Source organism: Portunus trituberculatus, chromosome 17 (genome assembly GCF_017591435.1).
Source record: "Portunus trituberculatus isolate SZX2019 chromosome 17, ASM1759143v1, whole genome shotgun sequence".
Lineage (NCBI taxonomy): Eukaryota > Metazoa > Arthropoda > Malacostraca > Decapoda > Portunidae > Portunus > Portunus trituberculatus.
Window position 1 is genome coordinate 24,294,272 of NC_059271.1, and position 26,940 is coordinate 24,321,211.

General features: G+C 36.3%; 1 protein-coding gene across 9 annotated transcripts; it reads right to left on the reverse strand.

Annotated features, from left to right (window-relative positions):
* On the reverse strand, positions 1–25,589 carry LOC123505241 (transformer-2 protein homolog alpha-like). Of its 9 annotated transcripts, none has more exons than XM_045256450.1 (8): positions 25,432–25,589; positions 23,644–23,777; positions 17,934–18,020; positions 17,349–17,493; positions 16,486–16,661; positions 10,216–10,341; positions 4,428–4,576; positions 1–203 (listed from the first exon to the last, which is right to left on the reverse strand). In XM_045256450.1, exons 1-8 carry the CDS (start codon positions 25,435–25,437, stop codon positions 196–198), a joined length of 831 nt encoding a protein of 276 aa, XP_045112385.1. In that variant the 5' UTR covers positions 25,438–25,589; the 3' UTR covers positions 1–195. The 9 variants fall into 9 exon arrangements, 7 of the variants coding, with proteins under 7 accessions (XP_045112385.1, XP_045112383.1, XP_045112381.1 ...); XM_045256448.1 differs by having other exon boundaries at positions 17,349–17,517; XM_045256446.1 differs by having other exon boundaries at positions 17,349–17,532.
* Between the last annotated feature and the right edge of the window lie 1,351 nt (positions 25,590–26,940).

Here is a 26,940-nt window from a genome sequence, read left to right on the forward strand (position 1 = left end):
ATATATATATATATATATCAAAATGATAACAACTACGATACCACTCTGGCACAGCTAACCTGGGCAGTTAACCTTATATTATAGACAACCCCAAGATACGGGATGTAGAATATATGTCTCCATATTCTCTGCAGATGCTGAGGAGTGGACCAAAAGAGATGAGGGTGGATGGCTGGGAACCTTTCTTCTAGTGTTTTATGCTCCTATGAAGAGAAAAAAAAAGCAATTCTGACAAAACAAAAATTCATTAATTATATATCAATGATGTAGTTGGAAATGCAACCAATTCCACTTCAGATACCTGTACTAAAAGTATAAGTTTCTGGAAGCTATTTCAAAGTATTAGATTTGGATACCCACCAAGTATTATTGAGTGAGTTTTCATATATATATATATATATAATATATATATATATATATATATATATATATATATATATATATATATATATATATATATATATATATATATATATATGTTGAAGTCTATAGCAACTTGAGCATTATTCTTTTTTGAAAGGAGCTTTTGATTTTTTGCACAAGGGTGCACTTGTCTGGTTGTAGATTCTGGAGGAGTGCGATGGAATCCATATTGCTCTCGAGACGTCTTTCAGTCCTGCCTGGACCATCTTCAAGAGAAGAGTGAGGAGACTGGGTAGGTAGAGCCCCTTAAGACTACTAGTGACAGATGTGGTAGGTGTGTGGACCTGTGAAAGCCAATCAGGCTGGGGCTAAGTGATGGCTGTATGGAGGGCAGAGAAACTGGTTGCTGTTGGTTTCTCTAAATATCTGAGCATAGCTTCTGTTATCTTGAATCTCTTAAGGTTAACTTTTTTGAGGAATTCAAGGTTTTGCTTCACGTGCTTTCTCTTTAGCATGGCATCGAAAATGTTAACGACATCAAGACACTCAAAATGACGAAAGCTCTCACAGACCCACACAACCACCACTAGTAGTCTTAAGAAGTTCTACCTGCCCAGTCTCCTCCCTCTTCTCCTGAAGATGGTCCAGACAGGATTGAAAGACGTCTCGAGAGCAATAAGGATTTTGGCACAATCCTCCAGAATCTACAACCAAACGCACCCTTGTGCAAAAAATACAAAAGCACCTTTAAAAAACAATAATGCTCAAATTGCTATAGACTTCCACAACACCTGCATCCTCATCGGGCTACCTCCTCCTAATATATGAGAGAGAGAGAGAGAGAGAGAGAGAGAGAGAGAGAGAGAGAGAGAGAGAGAGAGAGAGAGAGAGAGAGAGAGAGAGAGAGAGAGAGAGAGAGAGAGAGAGAGAGAGAGAGAGAGAGAGAGACGGAGGGTTAAACAGATACAGCAAAATATGACCTGCACTGAAAGATCCTGGAAACTGTTTTAGCTGCATGTTTTAGATCAAACAAGTGGAACCAGTTAGTTTGTCACTGGAGTGTATGTGTGATTGATACAAAATGAAACAATGAATATTTGAATATACACATGAATGCATCACCTTGGTACTAAAAAATAAGAAACAATAAAAAGTGCAACATTGAAACGTAAAAATTTCAATAGTTCATTGTGGCAAGAGCAAATTCTTTACAATTTATTCTGGCATTCACTGTTATATAGATGTAATAACTTTCATGACATGAAATCTGTCATGAGCAGTTAAATAAGACATCAAATGTTGCTCTAATATAAGATGACAGCAACCTTTGTTGTGGCTCACCAGCCACTCATGATGACCCACTACAAATTTAGTAGTTGTTAGCCAACAAACACCAGCTGTATAAACAATATTATTTTAATGTGCACATGGCTAATGGTGATTATAGCTGTGGGCACTATGGGCAGGCATGAAGCAAAATGTTATAATCTTACTCGTCAAGAAATATATAACAAAAAATAAATAAATAACTTGTCCTAAGGCAGCTCCAGTAATCCAAAGCCATCAAAACATATAAAACCTTAATGCAATTGTTAAATGTTCCATGAATGTGTAATGTCATGTTCTGAGCACTTTTATCTCATCTTATAACTGTGTACATACATATTCTGGTTACATGAATGACACAAATTATGGTAAAAGATGAAAGATTTCCCTTTATCATGTATTTAAACAATTTGGCTACCATGGAATGCAAAAACTTATACAAAATTTGTTAATTTAACACAAATAATACAACAGAACATACTAAACTTCATATGTGAGACAAATGGGAATCAACTTGCAAATGCTGAGAAACAAATGACATGAAATGATAAAAGTAAGAAAACATCTGAAGATAAAATACAAATGAAATCAGCAAAAACACTCCAAAAATGTAGCAACATTTACACAACTAAATGTAAGAAGAGAGCTAATATAATTCAGTTACTTGGCACTTCACCTATTTCTATTTATTTTTCATTATTATTATTTTTTACTTTTCTAAATTTCCTTCACTCACTCAACCATACTCTTTATTTCTTAAGTGCTTTCCTGAATGTGAAGATAATAGAAAACTGTCAAGAAAAAAACTGATTAAAGACAAATGATCAATTCCATATATGCAAGTTAACTTGATGATGGATGGATAATTCCATTTTTATATAAAAAAAATATCTGATCTCTTGAGTTCATCCATTATCACTCAGCAACTCTCAACAACCATCAGTTTCCTCTACACCAACTAGGCTTATGTCAGCAAAGTACAGGATAGGAAAATACTTTACTAAGCAGCGTTTGAATGATATGAAAGATTTTACTGGTAAGTATTTAGAAGTGTACAACATAAATACAAAATTATTGTATTTTTTTTTATCAAACTAATATTGTACTAGTACATTCCAAGACCATTGAACAACAAATGTGGTAAAATACATACAAGTGAGAAAATAAGAAAATATATACTTAATGGAGTGAGGGATGACGCCTTTGCTTCCCGTAGTTATTTCTGTCTGCACTCCTAAATGAGTAACTTAAAACCTAGGAATTCTGCTCATTCTTGTGGGTGGCTCAACTTTTCATAGGATACTATAAATGTTAATTTCACCAATCTTTTCTGGGGTTGAGTGGCATCTGGCATTAGGCTTTCAATCCCATAATAATAATAATAATAATAATAATAATAATAATAATAATAATAATAATAATAATAATAATAATAATAATAATTAGGTTCTTTTTCACACTGCAAATATATATATGGCAGAAAACAAAAGCCCAAAGCAAAGAAAATGTGCAAACTTCATGCCTGAATAATACTTCACAATGAATAACTCAATGCATAAGACTGCAAATCTATATATAAACTATATAAGAGATGCCTAATTCATGGGCATGAAAAAAATATCTAAGGATGGCCTTACCCACATCAATATATATACGTTAACGATATAATCATTGATTTACTGATGCCACTCCCCATTCACTCAAAATCTCTTTAATAAATCAAAACTATAGCACCCCACCAAAGATGGAAGACTGATCAGGATCCCTAGGCCTATATCACTCCAAAAGTGTTCAGAAAGACTGAGATAGCTATAGAACATATAGAATATCTATTACCTGTGACAATAATAGTCATCCATTTAATAAAATAAATGAAGACTTCTTTCCTATGATATTTCTTGCCTCAAGTTACTACCCCCACTCCATAGTGTGCTCTGGCTCACTGAAAACTTAACATAAAACTTAATTTATATTCCCTACCTGTAAAACTCTTCTATTTCTATTTCAGAACCACAATATCTGCATACCAGAACTTCTAAATGTACACTCAAAGAATGGCTAATTTCACAACTTAACATTTATCACAAGTTCATAAATATCCTCAACAAGACTCCTTATCACTTGGTGACATCTCAATCTCTCTAGCATTTCATTATCCAATAAACCATCACAGATGTGACATATTCTTTCATAAAGATCTAGATTATTTCTATAGGTATTAACTCAGTTCACTATTTGTCACATATGCAACATGTATGTTCCAAGTATGTACCAACATTAGTAATTTGGAATGTTACATCTACAACTTTCCTAGAAATGTAACACTGAATAAATGTCCAATTTAATCAACAATTTCACTCAATCAAAAATTTATGGCAAAGACAAAAACAAGACAAAACAGATTATTTGATCACAAACTAGCAGGTAAACAATTTGCTATCAATATGAAATAGCAGATGTTGAAGTTCACAAAAAACAATGAAGAAAAATAATAATTAATGATAATAATAATAATAATCCATACCTACATCAGTATGACATATGCATATTCACAGAACAATATTCATACTTCTAAGGCATGAAGAATATACACTGGAAGGAAACCTTCATCCACAGAAACTACTAGAATTAATGGCTTCTGTGACTTATTGAAAACCATTATCATTTTAATAAGGTACTTACCTACATAATGTCTTCTACACTGATCCTTTTAACAAGTATTCAGATCTTTTACTTACGGGGAGAATATGAGCGGGATCTGGACCGTTCATAGCGATCGTACTTGTCATAAGAACGATCATATCTGTCATAGCGATCATAGTGTGGCGGGCGGTCGTAGCGGTCATACCCACTACGATAGTAACTTCGGTCACCACCACGTTCGTACCTAGAGAGATGAAGTCATGGATACATTATAATTCAAAACAAGCCACAAGTGTGCATATGCAACAGTGTGTGTGTGTGTGTGTGTGTGTGTGTGTGTGTGTGTGTGTGTGTGTGTGTGTGTGTGTAATTCACTGTTTGATCTGCTGCAGTCTCTGACGAGACAGCCAGACGTTACCCTACGGAACGAGCTCAGAGCTCATTATTTCCGATCTTGGGATAGGTCTGAGACCAGGCACACACCACACACCAGGACAACAAGGTCACAACTCCTCGATTTACATCCCGTACCTACTCACTGCTAGGTGAACAGGGCTACGTGAAAGGAGACACCCAAATATCTCCACCCGGCCGGGAATCGAACCCGGTCATCTGGCTTGTGAAGCCAGCGCTCTAACCACTGAGCTACCGGGCCGTGTGTGTGTGTGTGTGTGTGTGTGTGTGTAAAATTTTCTATTACATTAGCAAACTTTACTTCTTGATTAATAAATTTTAGAAAATTACCAACAATGAACATCTTGAGGTGGGGATGAACCAATAGTTAGTGTGGAGCATATAATGTTCATATTGTAGACTATTTCACAAAAACAAAGAATTCTGTAGGCTCAGTACTTTTCAAGAAATTCCTACACATGAAACACCCACATGCTGGCCCGACAAGCGCGCATATTTACAATTTTATTAAAACTTTTTCAAAAGGACTGTTAGTTGATGGGAAAACAAGGGGGTAAAAAACTGACTAATAATTATATGGAGAGAGAGAGAGAGAGAGAGAGAGAGAGAGAGAGAGAGAGAGAGAGAGAGAGAGAGAGAGAGAGAGAGAGAGAGAGAGTACAGCTAACATTATTAGAAATCCAAATCACTAACATATCTAGTAAAAAGCTAATCCATAGTAAAATCAAGATAAGTAAGATTAACTATGAAAGAATCATAAAACTTTAAATACTCTGTTACTTATAAAGCAGTGGTTCTTAACCTGGGGAGGATGCACCCCCTACTTTTTTTTTATGTAGAAGACCAACCGAGAGAGAGAGAGAGAGAGAGAGAGAGAGAGAGAGAGAGAGAGAGAGAGAGAGAGAGAGAGAGAGAGAGAGAGAGAGAGAGAGAGAGAGAGAGAGAGAGAGAGAGAGAGAGAGAGAAAACTCACTTGAATACTGGTACTCTAAAAGAAAACTAGAGGGTTAGCCAAAATAAGGAAGCAAACGTCTTGATGCATTCCAAAGGGGGGGGCATAAGTCCTTAAGATAAAGCAGGAATTTCTCTGATTATCAAATCATATTTGTCATTCTCTTAAAGAGGGCACAGTCAAGTAACGAGAAGTTCATGAAATATGCAAAAGTGTTGCCTTTTCTTTAAAATCTGGGAGGGAATTATATTCATAGCTGCAAAAGAGGCATTGACAAATTCCTAGAGGGCGGTATGGTAGTAAAAAAGTTAAGAACCACTGAAATAAAGCAAATTACTAAAATAATAAAAATAAATAAATAAATAAATAAATAAATAAAAATAGCCTTCATACTGAAATAACTTGTTTCTGAACGTCTCAAAGGATCTTATTTAACTTAATGGCTTAATAATACCAAGACATCATTTGCTAAACCACACCATATGCAATAGGAGAATTGCACATTATAGTTCTGTATACATTCAGTTGTCCTGGTAGACAAGAACAGACCCACAGCATGAATGACAAGCATGGTACTTACATGCCATAATGGCAAAAATAATAATTTTGTAAAAACAAATCATAATATTCCTTAACAAACTGCAACTTAGTAGCCGAGAAACAAAATCAAAGACAAACATCTCTAGGTTTACATCATGAAGCCCACGCCAGGAAAAATCTGCTTTTCTATATTATTGAAAATATTAAAAATAAGGAAATAACATTAAATTATAGAAATTATGGAATTTTTGGATGACTACAAAATGGCAGTATCAATGCATATTGAACTATGCTCTTTAGAATTCTTAATAATACTTAAATGTTAACAATTAACTTAAAAAAAAAAATAAAAATAAAAAAAAATAAATCAGATGAAAAATTCTTAATCCATTTCTTTCACTAAGAAAGTGATAGCAAGTATTAGATAATCATTAATAGAAGATAATCTGATTCCCAACCACATACAAAGACATAAAAAATTGGAACCAACAGGAGTAAAAAAGTAACAGACCTAACCTATGTCACTTATGAACAAATCACACAAATACCAGCCTAAAACTAAGACTGCAGCATCCAAACTTAAGGACAGAATAAAGTTAAAACGACCTATTTATATATAAAACTTGCCTCTACAAATTACATTCAGAAAATCAATATTATATAAAAGCCTCAATTTCTTCCTATCATTGTAGAATCTAATTATAATTAACTCACTCATTCCTCATTCATTCTTTCACTCACTAGACCTTTGTGTGTATGTATGCATGCAGGCACACAAACACAACCTTGGTGGTAACATCCTTGCCTACCATTTGCCAGATTGAGATCTTTGCCCCATTAAAGATGAAATATCCCATTCCACTGTTCCTCCATAATCAATAGGATATAATGTGCGAAGTAAAAGAAAGAGGTCTCAATCTTACATGACCTTTAGCATGAAAGGAAGATATAGCTGGCTATCAAGAGTCATTTATCAGGCATTTCAAGAGCAGTCAAAGAATGAATGAACCATCTATCAGCCAAACAGACGTATTATTGGTATGTCAGACCTGCGATTTCAATGTCACATTCTCTTGACCTATTTTAAAAATGTAATAAACAAGATATGTGTATTATTGGTATGTCAGACCTGCAATTTCAATGTCACATTCTCTTGACCTATTTTCAAAATATAATAAACAAGATATATAATAGCAAATAACTTTTTTTTAACTGTTCAAAAAGAAAGGCCCACTTAAACTACAAGATCCATAAAAGAGGAAGGAATTCAAGAGAAAAAAGGGACAGATGTCTTGAAACCTCCCTCTTAAAAGATGTCAAGTTGTAAAAAGAGTGAGTTCCAGAGTTTACCAGAGGAAGGTATGAATGATTGACAATACTAGTTAACTCTTGCATTAGAGTTGGACAGAATAGGGGTGAGAGGAAAAAGAAAGCCTTGTGCAGCAAAGCTGCTGGAGGAGAGGAGACATGCAGTTAGCAAGATCAGTAGAGCAGTTAGCATGAAAATAGCGATGAAAGATGAAGACAGTCAGTCAGAGGAGTCGATTATGTACAACAAAATACAGTGGAGACTCAATACTAGAATGCAACAGTTTGTTTAATACTCGAAAAAATACTTGATAGTCGAACGTACATACATGTGGCTGTAAACAAAGGCTCCCTGGTGTCCCACTTTCCCCTCTGCAAGCTGTGACTTGTGCTGCCATGGTCATCACAATAACATTCTCCTGCATTCTATTTGTAGTTTTTCATTTACAAACTTACATTAACACCAAAGGCTTATTAGTGGTGAAAATATCTGGTAATGAAACGACTGCACATTTGGTCGTATACAAAGCTCTGTCATCTCCCTTCTTGCAGCCGCCACTGCACAGTTCTGATACCGTATTAATGGTAATATCGGTATTACCGTAATACCAGTATACCGGATGATGGTGCGGATCCCTAGTCTTGCTGCAGTCTTGAAAAAACAACGTTCTTCTGCGTTGTCAGTAGTTTTTCATTTAGAAACTTATGATGGCACCAAAGAGGATCTGGTGGGAGTGCAAGCATTAGTGAGCCACAGCCCTCCACTAGTGGATTCACAGGAATCATACAAGGAGAAAAGTTACAAAGTCGTTTTCATGGATGGTGACTCGTCCTCCGACGACCTCCCTCCTCCTCCCCACTCATCTCCCCTCCTCTTCTCAGTTATCTATCACCAGCCTTCACTTCCAGTATGTACAAATCAAAATTGAAAAATCAATTGAAATTTTCTTAAACTTGAAGTTTTGCTAAGATTAGAATTAATTACCTGATTTATAGGTATTAATAGTCAAACTTTTTAATACTCGAACATCCATTTGAAACTAATCAAGTTAAAGTATTGAGTCTCCACTGTAAACTGATATTGACCAATTGTATAAAAAGACTAGCCGAGGCAGAGAGTGAGGGTAATTGTTTAACTTGTTGACAACAGATGGTTCATTAAAAGATATAATATTGATCATGACATGATAACAACCAGCCTAAACAAAACTTCATTATGCTTTGCTTTGAATTTTATTAAGTTCCTCAATCTCCGTAAACAATATTTAAAGGAAATCAGCTTGGGTTCCCGGATTGGAAAAGCAGACAATAAACTAACTTGTATCCAGGATCAATATCACTATTACTCTTGATAGCACGCACACACACACACACACACACAGAGAGAGAGAGAGAGAGAGAGAGAGAGAGAGAGAGAGAGAGAGAGAGAGAGAGAGAGAGAGAGAGAGAGAGAGAGAGAGAGAGAGAGAGAGAGAGAGAGAGAGAGAGAGAGAGATCATACTGCAATTGTTATCCAGTATGTTCATAGCTGAGGCAAAATCTGCCAATCACATCTTTATCGCACTCACTGGATACTTTGGGGGTGAATCCAGGAGAAAATTCTCTAATGATAAAAGTTTGATGCATGTGTAAATAGTTGTTGTGGAGGTTCCATAATTCAAACTAACCAGCAAAACCTCCCCACCAGGACAATGCCACACCCAAGCAACTGAACTTTTATGCTGTCAGGTCAGTTAGCCTCACCCATGGCCCTAGTACTAGGCTAAGCTGTTTCTTGATGTTATGAATAATAAATATAGTAATTGTATACCACAATCACAGATATTTATATATTACAGTGAGACATAACTGCTGTGCAACACTATTATTCCCTAAAATTAAGAAAGTAGTACACTGAAAAATGACATTTGTATTTAAAAATAGTTTATATGTAATAAAAAACTATAAAGCAAGTTCTAGATGCACAGACTGTGTCAAAAGTCATCCACTTTGAAACATGTTAAATGCAGTGATGAAATTTTTACTTTATCATTTTCAAACTAAAACTTGATAATTTCCTGGGCACCTGGGCAATCTTTAATAAAATTTTCTTCTGAATGTCAAAATATAATAGTTAAATATGAAAACATAAATGTTACCTAATAAAAAACACATGAATGACACTTTCAATCTTAAAATTCATAAATTAATGGAGATCCTACAGAGAAATGCAATGAGTCTGAAAAGTTTCAATTAAATATGAAAATAATTATTTACATGTGAATAATGGGTTAGTAATGCAATAATGAGCTTTGAAGAAAAAATGAAAATGATAAAAAAAATTTATGAAGAGGCTGTAAATGGTAAATGACAATGATTCTTCCTTCAACTTTCTGTTTGTACCATCTTACCTCCTTATATAGAGAATCCTCAATTCAAACTTGTCTTTCAAATTACATTGTGTTTCATGTGGACTTGCCAACAGCCAAAGGAACTTGATCTTAACGAACCTTAATACTTGTCATTCAATGCTTAACAACCTTCACCAATAACTTGTGGTTCATCATCTTCAGCCTTGAGACATATACAACAGGCTTCTGTACACTTGCTTAACTAGCTTGCCTCCACATGTATACTTTTTGTTTGGTAGTGGCTTGAGCTGTGGTGTAATTCCCAGGCTGGGTACATACCCACGATCATAATAGTCACGGCGACCACCCCCGCTGGAACGTCTGTAACGAGGTGAGGGAGAGCGGTACCTGTCTCCTCTGTACCCTCCGCCACCTCGACCACCATACCCTCGGTCATGACCACGGCTGAAACAACCAGACATTTTCAGTACTTTAGCTTACCTTACCTTGAATATGCCTGCTATCTGATTGGTACTATGAAACTTAGGTACATGACATTAAAATTATTTCTACAAGAGATATCTGACATCCCAGTCAGTCTGCATGCACCACTGCCCAAAAGAAACTACAATCTAATTAGTATCTTTAGTATTCTACCTAAATGTACATTTAGAAATGAAGTCATAGAAAATATTCAACATTAGATACTGATGCAAGAAAAAGCAGAATTGATAATACACTTGTTAGCAATATAAGCCATGAAAATGCATTACTATTGTAAATAGAAAATGCATTGTTGAAATTAATGAATGTGGAATCATCCTTAAAATTATAAGTTCATCCTTTAACAAAAGTATTGCTATTTAGGTTTGTTAAGGAATACAGTGATCCCTCGTTTATCGCGGTTAATTGATACCAGAGCCCGCGAAAGGTGAAAAACCACGAAGTAGGATTTGCCCCCCTAGGAATTTTTATGTATGTGTATGTGGGTACCTGAATGTTTAAAATATGTAAACAGTATTTATACTTTACATATACAGTATTTTACTTAAATCTATTTAATTATAAAACCTTATACAGAAATTATACATTTACTCTCTCCCTCTCTCCCCCTCATACGATACGTAACACTCACCCTCTTCTGCCCTCTTTCATCATATCCAAAAGTTTCACTTTTCACTGATGGTCATCACCTTCCTCTTCCTCTTGGGCTCACTAGAGGAAGGTTTCACAGGGGCACAGCGCTTAGGTAGCATTGTAAGGGCTTAATGAATCACGACTTAAAAAAAGTTATCGCGAACACAACACTAAGATACAGTATGTGAGTCAACAACGTGGACGAGACTGGCGAGTTTCAAGGGAACATGTTGGGTGAGGCTGTGATGATGTGCAGCTAATCAGCTCACGGGATAAATCCACTCGTGCTCTCATTGATTGATCTCGCGCCGGGAAACCAAACACGCATCTTGTATGAGTGCCCGTGGGTATGTACAAAGCCTCTCAGTCAACTCGTCTCTTTGTTTGGCATGCTGGGAAACCTTTTCTCTCACACATCAACATGAAACAATGTGTTTTTCTGTAATATGGCTGTATTTTTTCATTTTTATCTTTTGATGAATATTTTTTAAAACCCCGCGATGCACTGAGAGCGCAAAACGCGAACTGCAAAGTGGCGAGGGAACACTGTAATTATCTCTATAGAAGAGGATATTTCCACAAAGTAAAATAAAAATTTACAAAAGGATTTTCTTGGAAAGAATAAAAGTAAATTACCATAGAAGGAAGAAGTGCTGTTCTGTGCCTGTCAATATGAATCCCTCTTTGTACCAAGCTCAGATAGGCATATGCATTATAGGTTTCAGGTTGAAGTATACATTGATTCTCAAGGATTAACATGTTCATCATTAAGCATGACCCTTTATAATGAAGCCAATCTGATACATACATCCATGTATGTATGTATATATGTATGTATGTGTATCTATGTATGTATGTATGTATCTATCTATCTATCTATCTATCTATCTATCTATCTATCTATCTATCTATCTATCTATCTATATATATATATATATATATATATATATATATATATATATATATATATATATATGCTGATTGTTCTTTGAAATTACATATTGAGGAATTACTCTATCTGCCTTTTAATGACCAGAAAATATTTCCAGTACAAGAATGCAATCAATCAATCAAGAGAGAGAGAGAGAGAGAGAGAGAGAGAGAGAGAGAGAGAGAGAGAGAGAGAGAGAGAGAGAGAGAGAGAGAGAGAGAGAGAATCTTGTATGCCATCAATTACAGTAAATAAGAGCAATTAGATGATACAACTGAAGAAATCTGGCAACACTATTTGTAGGCAGTCATTACTGAAGAGGTAGACAAGGATAGCACACAGTACTGTGACTCATTTTAAGCAATAGAAGTTTTAGCACGAGTCATATTCAAAAATTTGTTTACCAAGCAGAGAAACACTTATTCATTGATGGTGTGGGGAGCATTTACTAGTCATGGCAAGGCCCAGCTTCATGTATTTCATAAAGGGAAAAGGTGAACCAGTACAATTACTTAGAATTGCTGTGTGACACTTTATCCGAGGCCTTTGAAGACACTATAGCTACTGTCTTGCATCAAGACAGAGCGAAACCTCATACAATCAAATGAGTAACCCAGTGGCTTCATGAATGTGAAGTAGAGTTTATTAAGGATTGGCCCAAAACTTAATCCAATTGAAAACCTGTGGCAAATCATTATGAAGGTTCTACAGGGGAACAATGTGTCCTCCATGCCAAAGCTTGAGAGGTAGATCCGAGCATCGTGGGATCGTACTGATCCACACAAATTACAAATCTTGTGCTATCTGTCCCAAAAAGGCTTCAGGACATTATCAAAAGGAAGGGCAATCCTACCAAGTACTGAATGTAAGTATAAAAAGTTGATTTATGAACATTTCCATAACCATGTGCCTGCTTTTTTAGTTATGAGATGACCCAGCCTACTTCCATGTCGAATACTGTATGAAAGAAATAAGAACTTGAAATTCGAGTGACAGTAAGAGAATATGCTAGTAAGATGACACTTAAGCGTGCGGTTTATCACTAGTATGGCATACTTTCTTATAGGGGGTTATTTGACCCAACCCAACCTGAAAGCGATACTGGACCATACTGCATGGTGCTTGACCCTTACTTGGCCCAACCCATACTAAACGTTGCCTGTTTAATTAACCTCTTGAACCATATAAAAGGTCAAGCAGTGAAACCCTACATCAGTATCCTCCAAAACTTGAAGTTGACAACTATTCACCCTCTATTATGCCCGTATCACACGGTCACGTATACCCGCGACCAGTATGTTCGACGATCAGATCGCAAGAAACATAGCACACGGTGTTGATCTTCCATCTGAGACCTTTGCCACCACAAAAACAACAAACCCGGGTGGAGCGCCACTGATCACAATGGACCCAGTTGACCACGCTATCTTAGCTGTTGGACTTTATGCAATTGCACTGCAAGAGCAGTTTTCTGCGACGCGGTCGTCGATATTCCAGACGCGCGACACGCTGTCGCGGGTATATGTGACCGTGTGATACGGGCATTATGCTGCTAAGATTTCTATAGAAATATCATCTGGACAGAACAGCAATCTTCTGGATGCCCCACTAGATGCCAAGCCTTGTCATAGACGAGAGAGAGAGAGAGAGAGAGAGAGAGAGAGAGAGAGAGAGAGAGAGAGAGAGAGAGAGAGAGAGAGAGAGAGAGAGAGAGAGAGAGAGAGAGAGAGAGAGAGAGATGGAGAATTTAGACCTATCCTTTGCTGTCCTCATAAAGGGTGCCAAACTTAACATTCTGTTTGGGACATCAACAAAAAAATGTACTGCAATCTCAGTCTCAGTGAAATTATGGAACTGGAAATACCCTATATGGTGACTTAATACTTGTCTGTGAAGAGTGACACACAAAAAGTAACAGGAATCAGGGACATGATTGATGGGCCTTGGGTTTTCAGTTTAAAGCAAGGCCCTGATTCTTGGTATTTTTATGTGCAGCAGCATGATAGACACTCTGAAGCCCATCATTGAGCAAGAATGTGAACTGGGTTCAGTGATTCACTTAGACAAATAGCCTGCATATAGAAATCTAAATGCAACTGGTTACCGCCATTTCACAGTTAACCATCAAGAATATTACGTGGATCCAGTGACGAGAGCAAACACCCAAGCAATTCAACATTCGTGGTCGGATGCCAAAGTTTCCATTTTAAAGAAAATGAGAGGCATTAGTATTGAGTTGCTGCAATCACACCTTGATCACTTTTGCTGAAAAGCACTATGAAAAGATGCAGATTTGTTTGTGGCATTTAAAAAAAAGACAAGTATTTATTGTTAAAGGATATACGTATATCATGATTTGTACTGTCTTTTTTTTGCATGTTTATTTTATGGCTTACTACCATGATTTGTTCAGTTTTGTGCAATAAAATATGAATTAGGGAAAATATTTTTAAACCATGATTTGTTCTTTTTCTGTCCATCAAAATGAATTAACATGAATGCTTTAGCACAATTTTTTATTCTGGTAGACTGCATGCTAAAGTATAAATGTCATGGTAGACTGCATGCTAAAGTGGCACCTCTGGTACTATATCTGTCATTTGCACAGCATAAACATGTAAAACGAAGCCAGAGTTGAGATGAATCTGTGAATAAGAATACAAAGTATACAATAAAGTGATGCAGATTTGAAGCTCAGGAATTGTATAGTAAAACAAAATACCTATTATGACAGTTACTTTGTAAAGAACAAACAATGGAGAATCAATACACTTTTGGCTACCTTTCAGTGTCTCAACCTGTATTCAGTAGCCAAGGTTGTGGCTGATTTACTTCTTTGGTCTGTTGGTGTTTTATCAAGTGAATGAAAACTGATATCATGCAAAGAAAAAACTTGGTAGAAGCTTGATATATTGTAGCACAGTCTTATTACTGACAGACAAATGCCACAATACCAGCTTCTTTAAATATGTAATGATAGTCATGCATCTGTCACAGTACTACTATAATAATATAATCAGTGTGTGTGTGTGTGTGTGTGTGTGTGTGTGTGTGTGTGTGTGTGTGTGTGTGTGTGTGTGTGTGTGTGTGTGTGTGTGTTCTTTAATTCAAGAAGTTACGTGTATAGTTCACAATCAATAACCTGTAAGAATCAACTCATGCTTCAAAATAGATACCAAAATTTATCAAATTCATGGTGTGCACTACCCACTGCAAACAAGCTGACAGACTCTGCCACTCACCAGTGATGGAAGAGATGGTGGCAAATGCATGCCATTTGCCGTCAATGGTGGCAACACTGCATGTGAGCCATCATTAATGGCATCAACAGTGTTTGTCATCCATCATAAGTAGTCCTTATCTCACTTTCTGGCTGTTTTTAGCTATGCTGAGTAATATGAATAGTATTTATGCAGCCACACAGACTCTATCCTAGGATGCTGAGAGTACTTTCTCTCTATGACTGATCAACTATCTTTAAGGTTTGTTCCTATCTGACTTGTTTTATCCTAATTGCCAATATACAAATTATTAACTCAAGCCTGGTCTTTTTCATTCCTATAATTCCAAACCATTTGAAGAATACTGCTCTAATAAACTCAACCACTTCACAATTCACACTCATTTCCCTACCATGCATTTTCCATGAACATCCTTCTTGCTAATTGTTTTAACATATCCTCTATCTTTAAAAATCTGTTGTTGATTACAATTATCACTATATATAATCATCACATACCTGTGCTTTACATTATATGTGAATAGGTATTAATGTTTTCTCATTCAAACTCTCCCTCCACAAGCCACAGGTTTTTATTATGTGCCTGCTACTAGTGTTTTCTCCTAGCTGCTCTATCTGCAATTCTTATAAAGAATCATAAATTCACAATGAAATGCAGTTTTTCCAAATCTCTTGAAATTATAAAATTCATATTTATTCCTTTGCCTAATAATGAACAAATGATACAAAAATAAATGATTAAATAAAAATAAAAGTGGCAGCTCAAGACACCCACTCTTCATACATTTTCACCATCTCTACAGCAATTTATTTGATCTGCTGAGCCCTTGTAAACTGCAATTTTATTAATTTTTGTCTTTGCAATTCATATCTGTAGTTTTCCAACTCTGCTAATTTTAGAAAAGGTCACTGATGATTTGTAATCTTAAGGGACTCATCATTCACTCAAATTTCATTGTTGGTGTATTGAGAGTAATTTGCTTCCTAGTTACACCAGACTTATCTTTTATAATGTTCCACTGTTTATTTGAGAGGTGAAAATTTCTGCATTTCTCAAAGGACTCTTTCAAGTAATATACTCACCCTGATAGCTCTTCCTACTATTTGTTGGAACAAAACCTTTCCATCCTAACTTCAACCAGATCATATATGGCTGTCGAACCATTCACAGGCATATGCCCATAACAAAATATAAATAAATAAATAAATAAATAAATAAATAAAATAATAATAATTTATGAATCTTGTGTGCCTACTATTGAGATCATTAAAATTTCAAGGCAACTTTTAATAAACTTACGTGGTGGGTCTCCCCATGTAGATCCCTGGAGTAGGTGTGTGGGGACGTTTGGTGATTGAGTAATCTACTCGAATTCTACGGCCATCGATTTCCATGCCAGTGCATTCATCCTTGGCTTCAGTTGCATCTTTCTGAGACTCGAAGTACACAAAGGCAAATCCTCTTGACTTTCCAGTCTGTAAAAGATTACAGAATTCACATTAGATAAAACGCACATGTAAACTGCAAATCAGTCATACTAAATATCATTCAATATCAATATAATCAACATATCAATCCCTTTTCAGTACAGGAGAATCCTATCTTGGCTATGATCCCCATTTAAGGTATAGATGAGATTCCAGTTACTAAAGATTACAATCATTATCATTTGGAAAAAAGAAAAGATTTTGGCAAAGTCCCGCATTCAAATACTGGACCAGGCAAACGAAGTGTTACAAGGACCACAGCACGGCAGAAAAAACAATGCCACCATATTCACAGCAAGCTTTAAAATTTTACTCAATAATCTAGTTAAAAAGACCAAGTAATCACTTTGGTGTCTTTCAGACTGATGTCTGATCTCATTTGTCCATTTATAAAGGAACAGTTATGCTAGATTCTAGATTACAAAGTACAGTGGATGGTTAACAAACACCTCCCTTTATGAATAAAATTTTTGAGTTCATAATTGCTTTGCTGTCATATCAAAATTTAGTTCTCAAACAAAATTATTTGATTTCAAATAAAGACAAAAAAAGTAAACGCTGCCATTTATCATCAACTCAACAGTTTCTATAAATATTTCCTTCATTCTAATGTATTTGAAGGGGAGCCACAGAGGGTAAGACAGTACATAATTCAATCTTTGAAATAAAATTCACCTTTGAATCCAGTACAACTTGCACTTTCTCTAGAGGTCCAAATTTGTCAAAGATGCTGTGCAGCTGTCTTTCAGTTGTGTATACACTGAGGCCAAACACTCCAAGACATTTGGAAGGCTCGGGGTTGTCGCGGGTACCAATGTGTCTGCGACGATTGGACATGGGAGATCTAGAACGAGGGGAGCTGGTGGTGGAAAAATACCTTATGTATTTCAATATATCACATTACTAGCTACCTCATAAGCCTTATAGTAACAGTGGAAGACCAAAACTGCATCTCTGCAAATTATAGACTTGTTAGTGGGCAGCACACAACAGGTTTGTTATTACTAACCTGAGAGAGAGAGAGAGAGAGAGAGAGAGAGAGAGAGAGAGAGAGAGAGAGAGAGAGAGAGAGAGAGAGAGAGAGAGAGAGAGAGAGAGAGAGAGAGAGAGAGAGAGAGAGAGAACTCCCGAGATGTGCATTCACACTTCCTCCTTACATCCTCTATGACCAAGTAAGTCTTGGGATGGAAACGACCAAAAGCTTTCTTTGAAATGGAGAGAAAAGGTAAACTTGCAGCATTCACACATGTTTAGACATACCGAGATCGCCGATAGCGGCGACTGTCATGCCCATTTCTTGGAGACCCACTACGAGATCGGTGACGGCGAGGTGTACGAGAGCGAGACCTGGAAAATATATCCATGTCATGGCTAATTAATCAAAAGGGTAATTTCAAAAAGACAATACACTGAAAAAGAAAGTAACTTGCCTTTCATCAGTAACTGACAATGATGATTTAAACATAACCAAGTCACCACTAAAGAAAACAAAGTAGCAACAACTTTGTTTGCGATGAGCTCAGTATGCTCTCAGAAGATTCTTCTTCAGAGAATATGACCACACAGCCTGGCTCTTCAATCCTCTCTCTCTCTCTCTCTCTCTCTAAGTCCACTCATCCACATACAAAAATCAGCTGGCTGACACTGAATGATGAACGCTGACACTAATTTTACATATCTCGTTAAGTTTAAGGAATCACCTTTAAGCTTTAAAAGTAATTCCACATCACAATAAAAACTTCACATAAACAAAAGCAATTTATAATGGAGTAAACATTCTTAATCTGGAGTAAATATTGTCAAACACAATTTTCTTTCAATATTTAGAAGTGTGGACAGCATAACATGGATACTATTACTAATGCAGCGAACGAATGCCAATTCATCACACATGCATATGCCTCATGAATAATATTTCACACATTACTAGCATCTGCAGAACCATTCACTGGTATGTTTGAAATATATATATATATATATATATATATATATATATATATATATATATATATATATATATATATATATATATATATATATATATATATATATATATATATATATATATATATATATATATATATATATATATATATATATATATATATATATATATATATATATATATATATATATATATATATATATATATATATATATATATATATATATATATATATATATATATATATATATATATATATATATATATAAAGAGCAGGCACGATTTGAAGTTTTCTATATATATGACTAGAGTACTTTGAAATGTTTGTGGATGCTCTACTAAAATATTTGCTCCAGGTAAGCATTCTGGCCACTATCAACAATTGTTAAGTGCATACATTTCAAGTTCTTCTAACAATACTCTGACTTTAAAGGGCCCCTGCCACGCCCACCGCAGCCCAGGGCTTCCCCCCCTACTCACTGTACCACAAATGATGATAATAAGCACGGAAAAATCCATGAAAAGTGGTTTCTTTGGTAAGAAAAGGTGGGCGCTAGCAACTCAGTACTATGGCATACACAGGAACACACGCGGTCCCCTTCCATTTCAGTGTCCATGTGAATGTGATAGGAGGAAGATGTAATGAATATCTCACCCATTGCTTCACGCCTTGCAAGCCACAATCCAGAATATTTTACCTGTTCTTTTTGCATTACAATGTCTAAATAAATGGTGCAAGGGGAAATTACAAGTTGTACAGACCATGCATGGATGGGAGACACCTTCGCCTCAGTGACTAATACTTAGTCATTGTAAGGACAGCCAGGTGCCATAGTCTTACAGAATATTCTAAACATGCCTAAAAACCATATATGATGCACATGGTGGTGTATAAACACGAAATATCCAACCCAAATAAATTTACAGGGTCATAGAGGACAAAAATGACATCTCTAGAGTTTTTTGCCTTTTTCTCAGTTTCCACTTTTTTTTTATCATTCAAATCATATCTTCTCCCACATTTCTCAATGGATTTTCAATTTTGAGGTACCATTTTGAAGCTTAATGAAGCTGCTACATTTCAGTCTCATAGAATTTGGAAAAATTTATTTCCTGTACCGCAATGTATTTTCATATATATAAAAAAAAATTCATAATGGTCTTCAAAATAAAAAATTCAAAATTCTATGAGATGGAAAGTTTTGTTACACCACATACTTCATATATGTACCGGCAGAGTTGAAATCTGCCCTCCGGTGCCAAAGTTTTTTTTTAATTGATTTTTTATTTTTCATGCAGTTATTTATGCTTCGATTTGCTTGTAACTACTAAACTACCATCGTGTAATAGTCACCTATCACTCCAAAAAATATTAACCACGTACCTCTTTATTTTCTATTTTTTTTTAAACTTAACCGGACAGTCCCCTTAAAACTAAAGCAATCCCTCATGGAACTCCATTCATCTAAATGCCTAGTTCCAGTAAAGTTTCTATGGACTCATAGTTCTAGGCCATGTGCTATTGTTTACATTACCGGCAATGCCACCTGGACTCTAATATATCTTATACGCTTATTTTTTATTTCCCCACATAAAATAGTTTGATACTACTAGACAGTGAACACTACCCTAGCCTCTTCTCCCCCTGCACATACATCACCAGGTCTCTTGGCTTGGAGGCGGCAGTAATATCCAGCAAAAGGAGCACTTGTTTATGTCTACTTTGCTATGTCAGCTGTGTGTGTATTTACATAGTTGTATTGTACAGGGTTCAAGCAAGGCTCATAGTGTCCTGGCTCCATGTGTGTGTGTGTGTGTGTGTGTGTGTGTGTGTGTGTGTGTGTGTGTGTGTGTGTGTGTGTGTGTGTGTGTATTTACCTAGTTGTACTGTACAACTAGGCTCACTGTCCTGTCTCCATGTGTGTGTGTGTGTGTGTGTGTGTGTGTGTGTGTGTGTGTGTGTGTGTGTGTGTGTGTGTGTGTGTGTGTGTGTGTGTGTGTGTGTGTGTGTGTGTGTGTGTGTGTGTGTGTGTGTGTGTGTGTGTGTGTGTACTGTACAACTAGGCTCAGTGTCCTGTCTCCACGTCTCCATTTATCAAATTTTTCCTTAAAATTCTGCACATTATGTGCTGTGACAACTTCATTATTCAATGCATTCCACTTCTCCACTGTTTTGTGTGTGTGTGTGTGTGTGTGTGTGTGTGTGTGTGTGTGTGTGTGTGTGTGTGTGTGTGTGTGTGTGTGTGTGTGTGCAATTAATCATCCCAAGGGATGTAAGTTGGGAGTGACCATAGTAGGAGCAGGCCCTAATGAGGTGTAAGTCTTGTCAAGATAATCCTTCTTCAGTATTACTGCAACCAGGTGTTATCATATCAAAAGTGCCTTTGAAATTTGAAGCTGATCAACCCTATAAGCTGATTTTGTACCAAAATGGCGCAAAAACTCCCAACCAGCAACTACTGTTTTCCCCACCAACTCGACAAGAAACAACCCAGACGACTGCCTCTGCCATAAGTTCTGCAGGGACAGTAAATGTGGAAGGTTGTTGCACTTGCATGATGTATGTTTGTATTTTTGTTTAATATTAATAACACATATGTCCAAAGTGACAGGGCTGAGGTTTTTGACAAACACAATGGTGTGGTGGCACTGGTAGCACAGAAGTAAGCCGATGCAAATTCTGGGTGTCAAGAAAGGATGTAAACTGGTTTTGGTATAAACCAAGGTACCATTGTACAAGATTACATCATTCCAGTACGGATAGGTCTTATGGTGAATCTAAAAAGTAAGAAAGGTTACGTAACTACTTACCTGAGATAGACCACCATGCCAAGAAGAAATCAAAATGGCATTTTTTTTTTTCAATCTCATAAACTGCCATTGTAACTGAGCAATACCACTTAAATCATGAAGTTCCAAGTAGTCCATGTGTTTAATCAACAATGAGAAAAGTACAATGAAAGCAGTGTTAGGCCTAAACTGGGTCAATATCCATGCAATTTGTTTCTTGCACTTCATAGATTGAACTTGTTTCAGTTTTTACATCAAATCCAATATCTACAAATTGTCAATACACTTTTGTCAGTCATTTTCACCAAGCATTTTGACGTGCAAAACATTTTTGACACACACACACACACACAGAGAGAGAGAGAGAGAGAGAGAGAGAGAGAGAGAGAGAGAGAGAGAGAGAGAGAGAGAAGAGACTAAAATTTAAGGAACACAACAAAGAACAAGGCAAATAAGAACTAACAAGAAAAGGAAAGATGACATTTGCAAAAAGGAGAGATGATAATGATGTCATGTGGGCTTGGAATCTTTGGAAAGGTTCCAGTGTATGGAAGACAGGTGACTGGTAAACGTTGAGGAGGAGGAAAATGGGTGGGCTTAGAGGCATAAGACTGATAAAGTGCAGGTGGATGGTGGAGATAAAAGGAAAAGAGCAGGTAAAAGAAGTCAAATAAAAGCACACACAAAAGTAAACAAATAAATAAAACAAATATAAGGTAGATAAAATCACATCCTCTAGATATTCATGGAGCAGTAGGTCAAATCTCTGTGATGGTTTTCCTCTCTTAACACACACTACAATGAGTTCTATGTGTTGGTCAGCCTCCATTGCTACTGTGAGAGCATGTTCACTATGGCAGCTCCCTCAAGCCTGAAAACTCACTTTTAAGTTTATTACCCATCATACTTCAGCTAACTCCTTCCTTTCATTACTGATGAATTATTTGGTTATATCAGAATCTAAAGAATCACAACAGAAGAGGAAACCACATAAGCCACAAACTTTACTTTCACAACATAACTAAGAAGTCTACATGCTGCTGTATATGTGTACCTATTCTACACATTGATCCATAATAAAGAAATGGAATGTACCTGAGAGAGAGAGAGAGAGAGAGAGAGAGAGAGAGAGAGAGAGAGAGAGAGAGAGAGAGAGAGAGAGAAAATCAAGCCTGGTCTGGTATACCAAAAATTACAATCCTGTTTCCAAATTATTAGGCTACAAATTTTTAATATCTGATTCTTTGCACTAACTAAAGATATGAAGTTACCCAAGATTTATGTCTCCACAATAGTCATTCATATCAAATTGTATCTATTTAGAACATGACAATGCACTATTATGTTAATGATTGGTAATAAAATATGAAGACTAATAACGAATGAAGCATACACAATGAGATCATTGTGATAATAATCTCATGACCATGATCATCCTGAAAAAACTCCAAACATGCTGGCAAATCTCAGCCTAATTCATCTATAGGCGGCTGAGCACAGTAAGCCACAAAATAAGATGAATAATGCAAGCAACAACCATTCAGTGACTGATCAATGAATTCCTTATGGATGAATGTGTCAAATGTCACCAATCAACAAATAATAGCTTAGAGAGAGAGAGAGAGAGAGAGAGAGAGAGAGAGAGAGAGAGAGAGAGAGAGAGAGAGAGAGAGAGAGAGAGAGAGAGAGAGAGAGAGAGAGAGAGAGAGAGAGAGAGAGAGAGAGAGGCCTCAAATATCTCCATTCATTTGCCCCTCCTTCCATTAGAAGTGAAGTCTGGAAAATTACTGCTCTTAATCTTTTCATTATCATAACTTCAATAGTGGGAAAGAATAGATAGGTTCAACCTATCCTTAAAAAATAAATAAATAGATCAAATATAATAACAATAATAATAATAATAATAATAATAAATAAATAAAATAAAAAAATAAATAATTAAATCTCTACATCATTAAATTTAGCGTAGGCACAAAAATAAGTTAAAAGGAAGCTGCCCTGATCAAAATGCAGCATGCTGTAACAAGATTTTAGAACTCTAAGTGGTACAATACCAAAAACTGTTCACTGATAAACAATAATTATTTTCATATCACTAGCCTAATCATTAAAGGATCATTGCTTGTATTTACCTTGAAGATTAAGAGTAGATGAAAATTTCAAACCCCTCTTAACCATGAGCCTAATAATGCCCTGAAGTGACTGACCCTCCCACCCCTGTACCTTGAGAAGGACCTTCTGCGAGGAGGTGGAGAACGGGACTGAGAGGTGACTCGGCGGTGCGATGGAGAATTTGAAGCCGACTCCAAGCGAGACCTTGATCTAGACCTGGACCTTGGAGTTAGACTATTACGTTCACCCTCCGGACTCTGAAAATTTTAACCAAAATAACTTTCTTGGTGCAAAATTTGAATACTTACAAAATAATCTAATTTATATAAGTAAAATTTACCTGCAAAAAGTGGTTTAGATACATGTCCTGTAAGATATATATATATATATATATATATATATATATATATATATATATATATATATATATAATTGAGGAAATAAGACTGAATAGGAAGAATAGGGGTACATGTGTTTCAAGAAAATTCTATGTATGTGGTCCCTAAAACCCATAAAAACCATGAAATACCATTCACTGGATCTATGTTCCCCTTATTAATCTGTTGTACCAAAGTATGAGTGTATTAGCAATTGTAAATCATGAATATAATTATTATTACATAGGCTATATCAATTAACACTGATTTCCTTATAAGAATATACAAGGGAGATAGGGCTGCAACTTTTATATTTACCACGTTCCTCATAAAAAAAAAAGAAATAGTTCCGATGGAGACGGTAAGAAATTCATTCAACACATTCAATTTAATTTGAAAAACATTTTCGTCTTATAACTTAAGACTGACAAGAGAGTAAAAATTTACATCTTTTTAGGTCATTGTGATGCATCCCATACAGTTTGACTCACTTGACTGGTACAGTAATTACTACACCTTTGTTCAGGCATACTAGACCAAAATTCGCATCGTGATATTTATTTACAGAATGTCCCTCATTAGGTACTATGCAGCCAAACCTGAAACAGTTGGCAAAGGTTTTAGGTGTCTCAAATTAACACGTTTTGCATTTCTAATCCTAAATCTCCACTTTCCACCTTCTATGGTAAACCTTAACACAATACACCCATTGGAGGATTCAAGACAGAAAATACACATTAGTACAATGGCAGTATAACAGTGAAAAAGACTAATATTGAAATCACGTGTTTTTTTTCATTTAAAGGTTGGTTTATACCAATTCCAATCTTAATAAGAGTGGACCTTCTGGATATCTGATCTGGACGGAAAACAAAATGACAGAGCTATCTCACCAACTGTTTCACTACTAACACCATTTTACATCTGAAATGTCGTGACTAAAAAAAAATATATATATATATATATATATATATATATATATATATATATATATATATATATATATATAAAGAGAAAGGTGCCCATCTCCGTTCATCAGATGTGGTGTCACACTGGTCAAGTTCTTGGGCTGTTGGCGCCAAACAAAGTTAATGTCATCCAACACTTTAAATCACTATTTCATCAACTCGACTCCCCGGCAATGCAAGGCAGGGCTCCATGGAGCACCACGCGGGCAGGCAGGGGAGGCCACCGGGCGCGCGTAGGGTGGCTGGGGGACAAGGCTTTGTGGTGCGCCTCCACCCCCATGCCGGCCAGGACACACGCAGCTAATTTACATCCTCCTAGAAACATCCTGAAGCTCTTACCAATCACCATCCCACTCCATATTGCAAGCAACGACGCTGGAAGAGCCAGTTTGATGCCTGATAAATATATGTATATATATTTTTTTATCAAATTATTATTGCTCTTCTCCCACACCTAAAGCTAGTGTTCCTATTTCTTCCCCTAATATCTTGGCGGTGGCCAATAGTCGCTCTGCTCACCCTCTCCGCTTTCCTGGCATATTTAGCTTGCATTAATATGTCCTTACCTCCATGATTAAGTAGTTGTTCCAGCGGCGTATACAAAATAAAGCGAGCTCACAGTGCACGCGCGGCCTTTTCCCTCGCCATGTACAAACAAAACCCACACGTTGAGAGACGGGCCTGACTATTGGCTGATTCTGTGTCTTGGTCTCTGATTGGCTACTGGCGGCGTCCAATTCCAATAGCCACACTTTAGCGTTAGTCAGTTGTAGTTGCAAATTGAAATCCCGGTAAATATGTACTAGTCCTTATATCACAAAGACTGCATCTATCTTGATGACATGTGATAATTAGGAAGTGTATTTGTTCTTTTTATTTTGACAGTGATAAGGTATAAGATTGATTTTGATGAGTTATCCTCTGTTGCATTGGCGCCACCGCATGAGACTCAAACAGAAAATCGATTTTTTCTTACACCGAGAGAGAGAGAGAGAGAGAGAGAGAGAGAGAGAGATTTAACATTGATACTCTTTTCTTAAAATCGTTTACTTCAAGGCTTATCATGAAAGGATGTGGGGAAGAGCGTGATTACGTAATGGAAGGAAAATCAACCTATACATTCAGAGTCACTTCCAAGAAGAAGAAAAACCGGCCATAAATACTCTAAGGATGAAGTACGTTATGACTTATAGCTTCTGTTGCCAAAGAATTATGTGTGCATAGTAAAATAAAGTCGTCGTGTTGTCGTTCATCCCTCCTCTCCTAGTGAGAGTCGTTTGAGGCTCGTCTCTCCGACGTGTTCAGGCTGATCTTTTGATATGAATAATTAAGCTAGAGCTAGACAGTACATTTCGTAGTATATTAGTTTTAATTATTTATCTTTTTTTTTTTTTTAATCTTTGGAAGTTGTTATCACCAGAGAGAGAGAGAGAGAGAGAGAGAGAGAGAGAGAGAGAGAGAGATGGTAGTGGACTTGGATGGGATAATAAGAAGGATAGTGCTGACTAAGGAAAGAGTAATCTCTATACCTTGGTTCTGACCTGGTAACGTCGCCTCTGCCGGGGATATTGCAGGTCGATCAGTTATGTGAATCAGACTCCACTGAAGAAGCATATGCATGTATTTGATCCTCGGACTCAACCCTGTGGCAGAATATTGAGTTGGTGACGTTTTGAGAGAGATCTTATTGGAATTTGAGGACTCGCCAACACGTGAGTGTCTACTACACACTCAGCGTAATATATTTGTCCTATTTAACGTTATTGTGTGAGAAGCATAACTATATTTATTTTTCATAAGCTGAGGCTGGACGGTTATGTATACTGCTGTCTTTATAAAAAAAAAAAATCATTCACTTTCCCAGGTTTTGACTGATATATTGATGTCGATGACGATGACGATTATAATTCTGCAATTGAATTAGTACATAAAATCAGCGTGATTTACGGCCGGGATATTATCATATCATACACTGATCGCTCCAAGAAAGGCCATTAACAAGTTAATGAGGCAAATTAGTGCTGGTAGTTAAAATTTTATAAGATTTCATCGTTTGTGAGCTCGTTTTATTCATC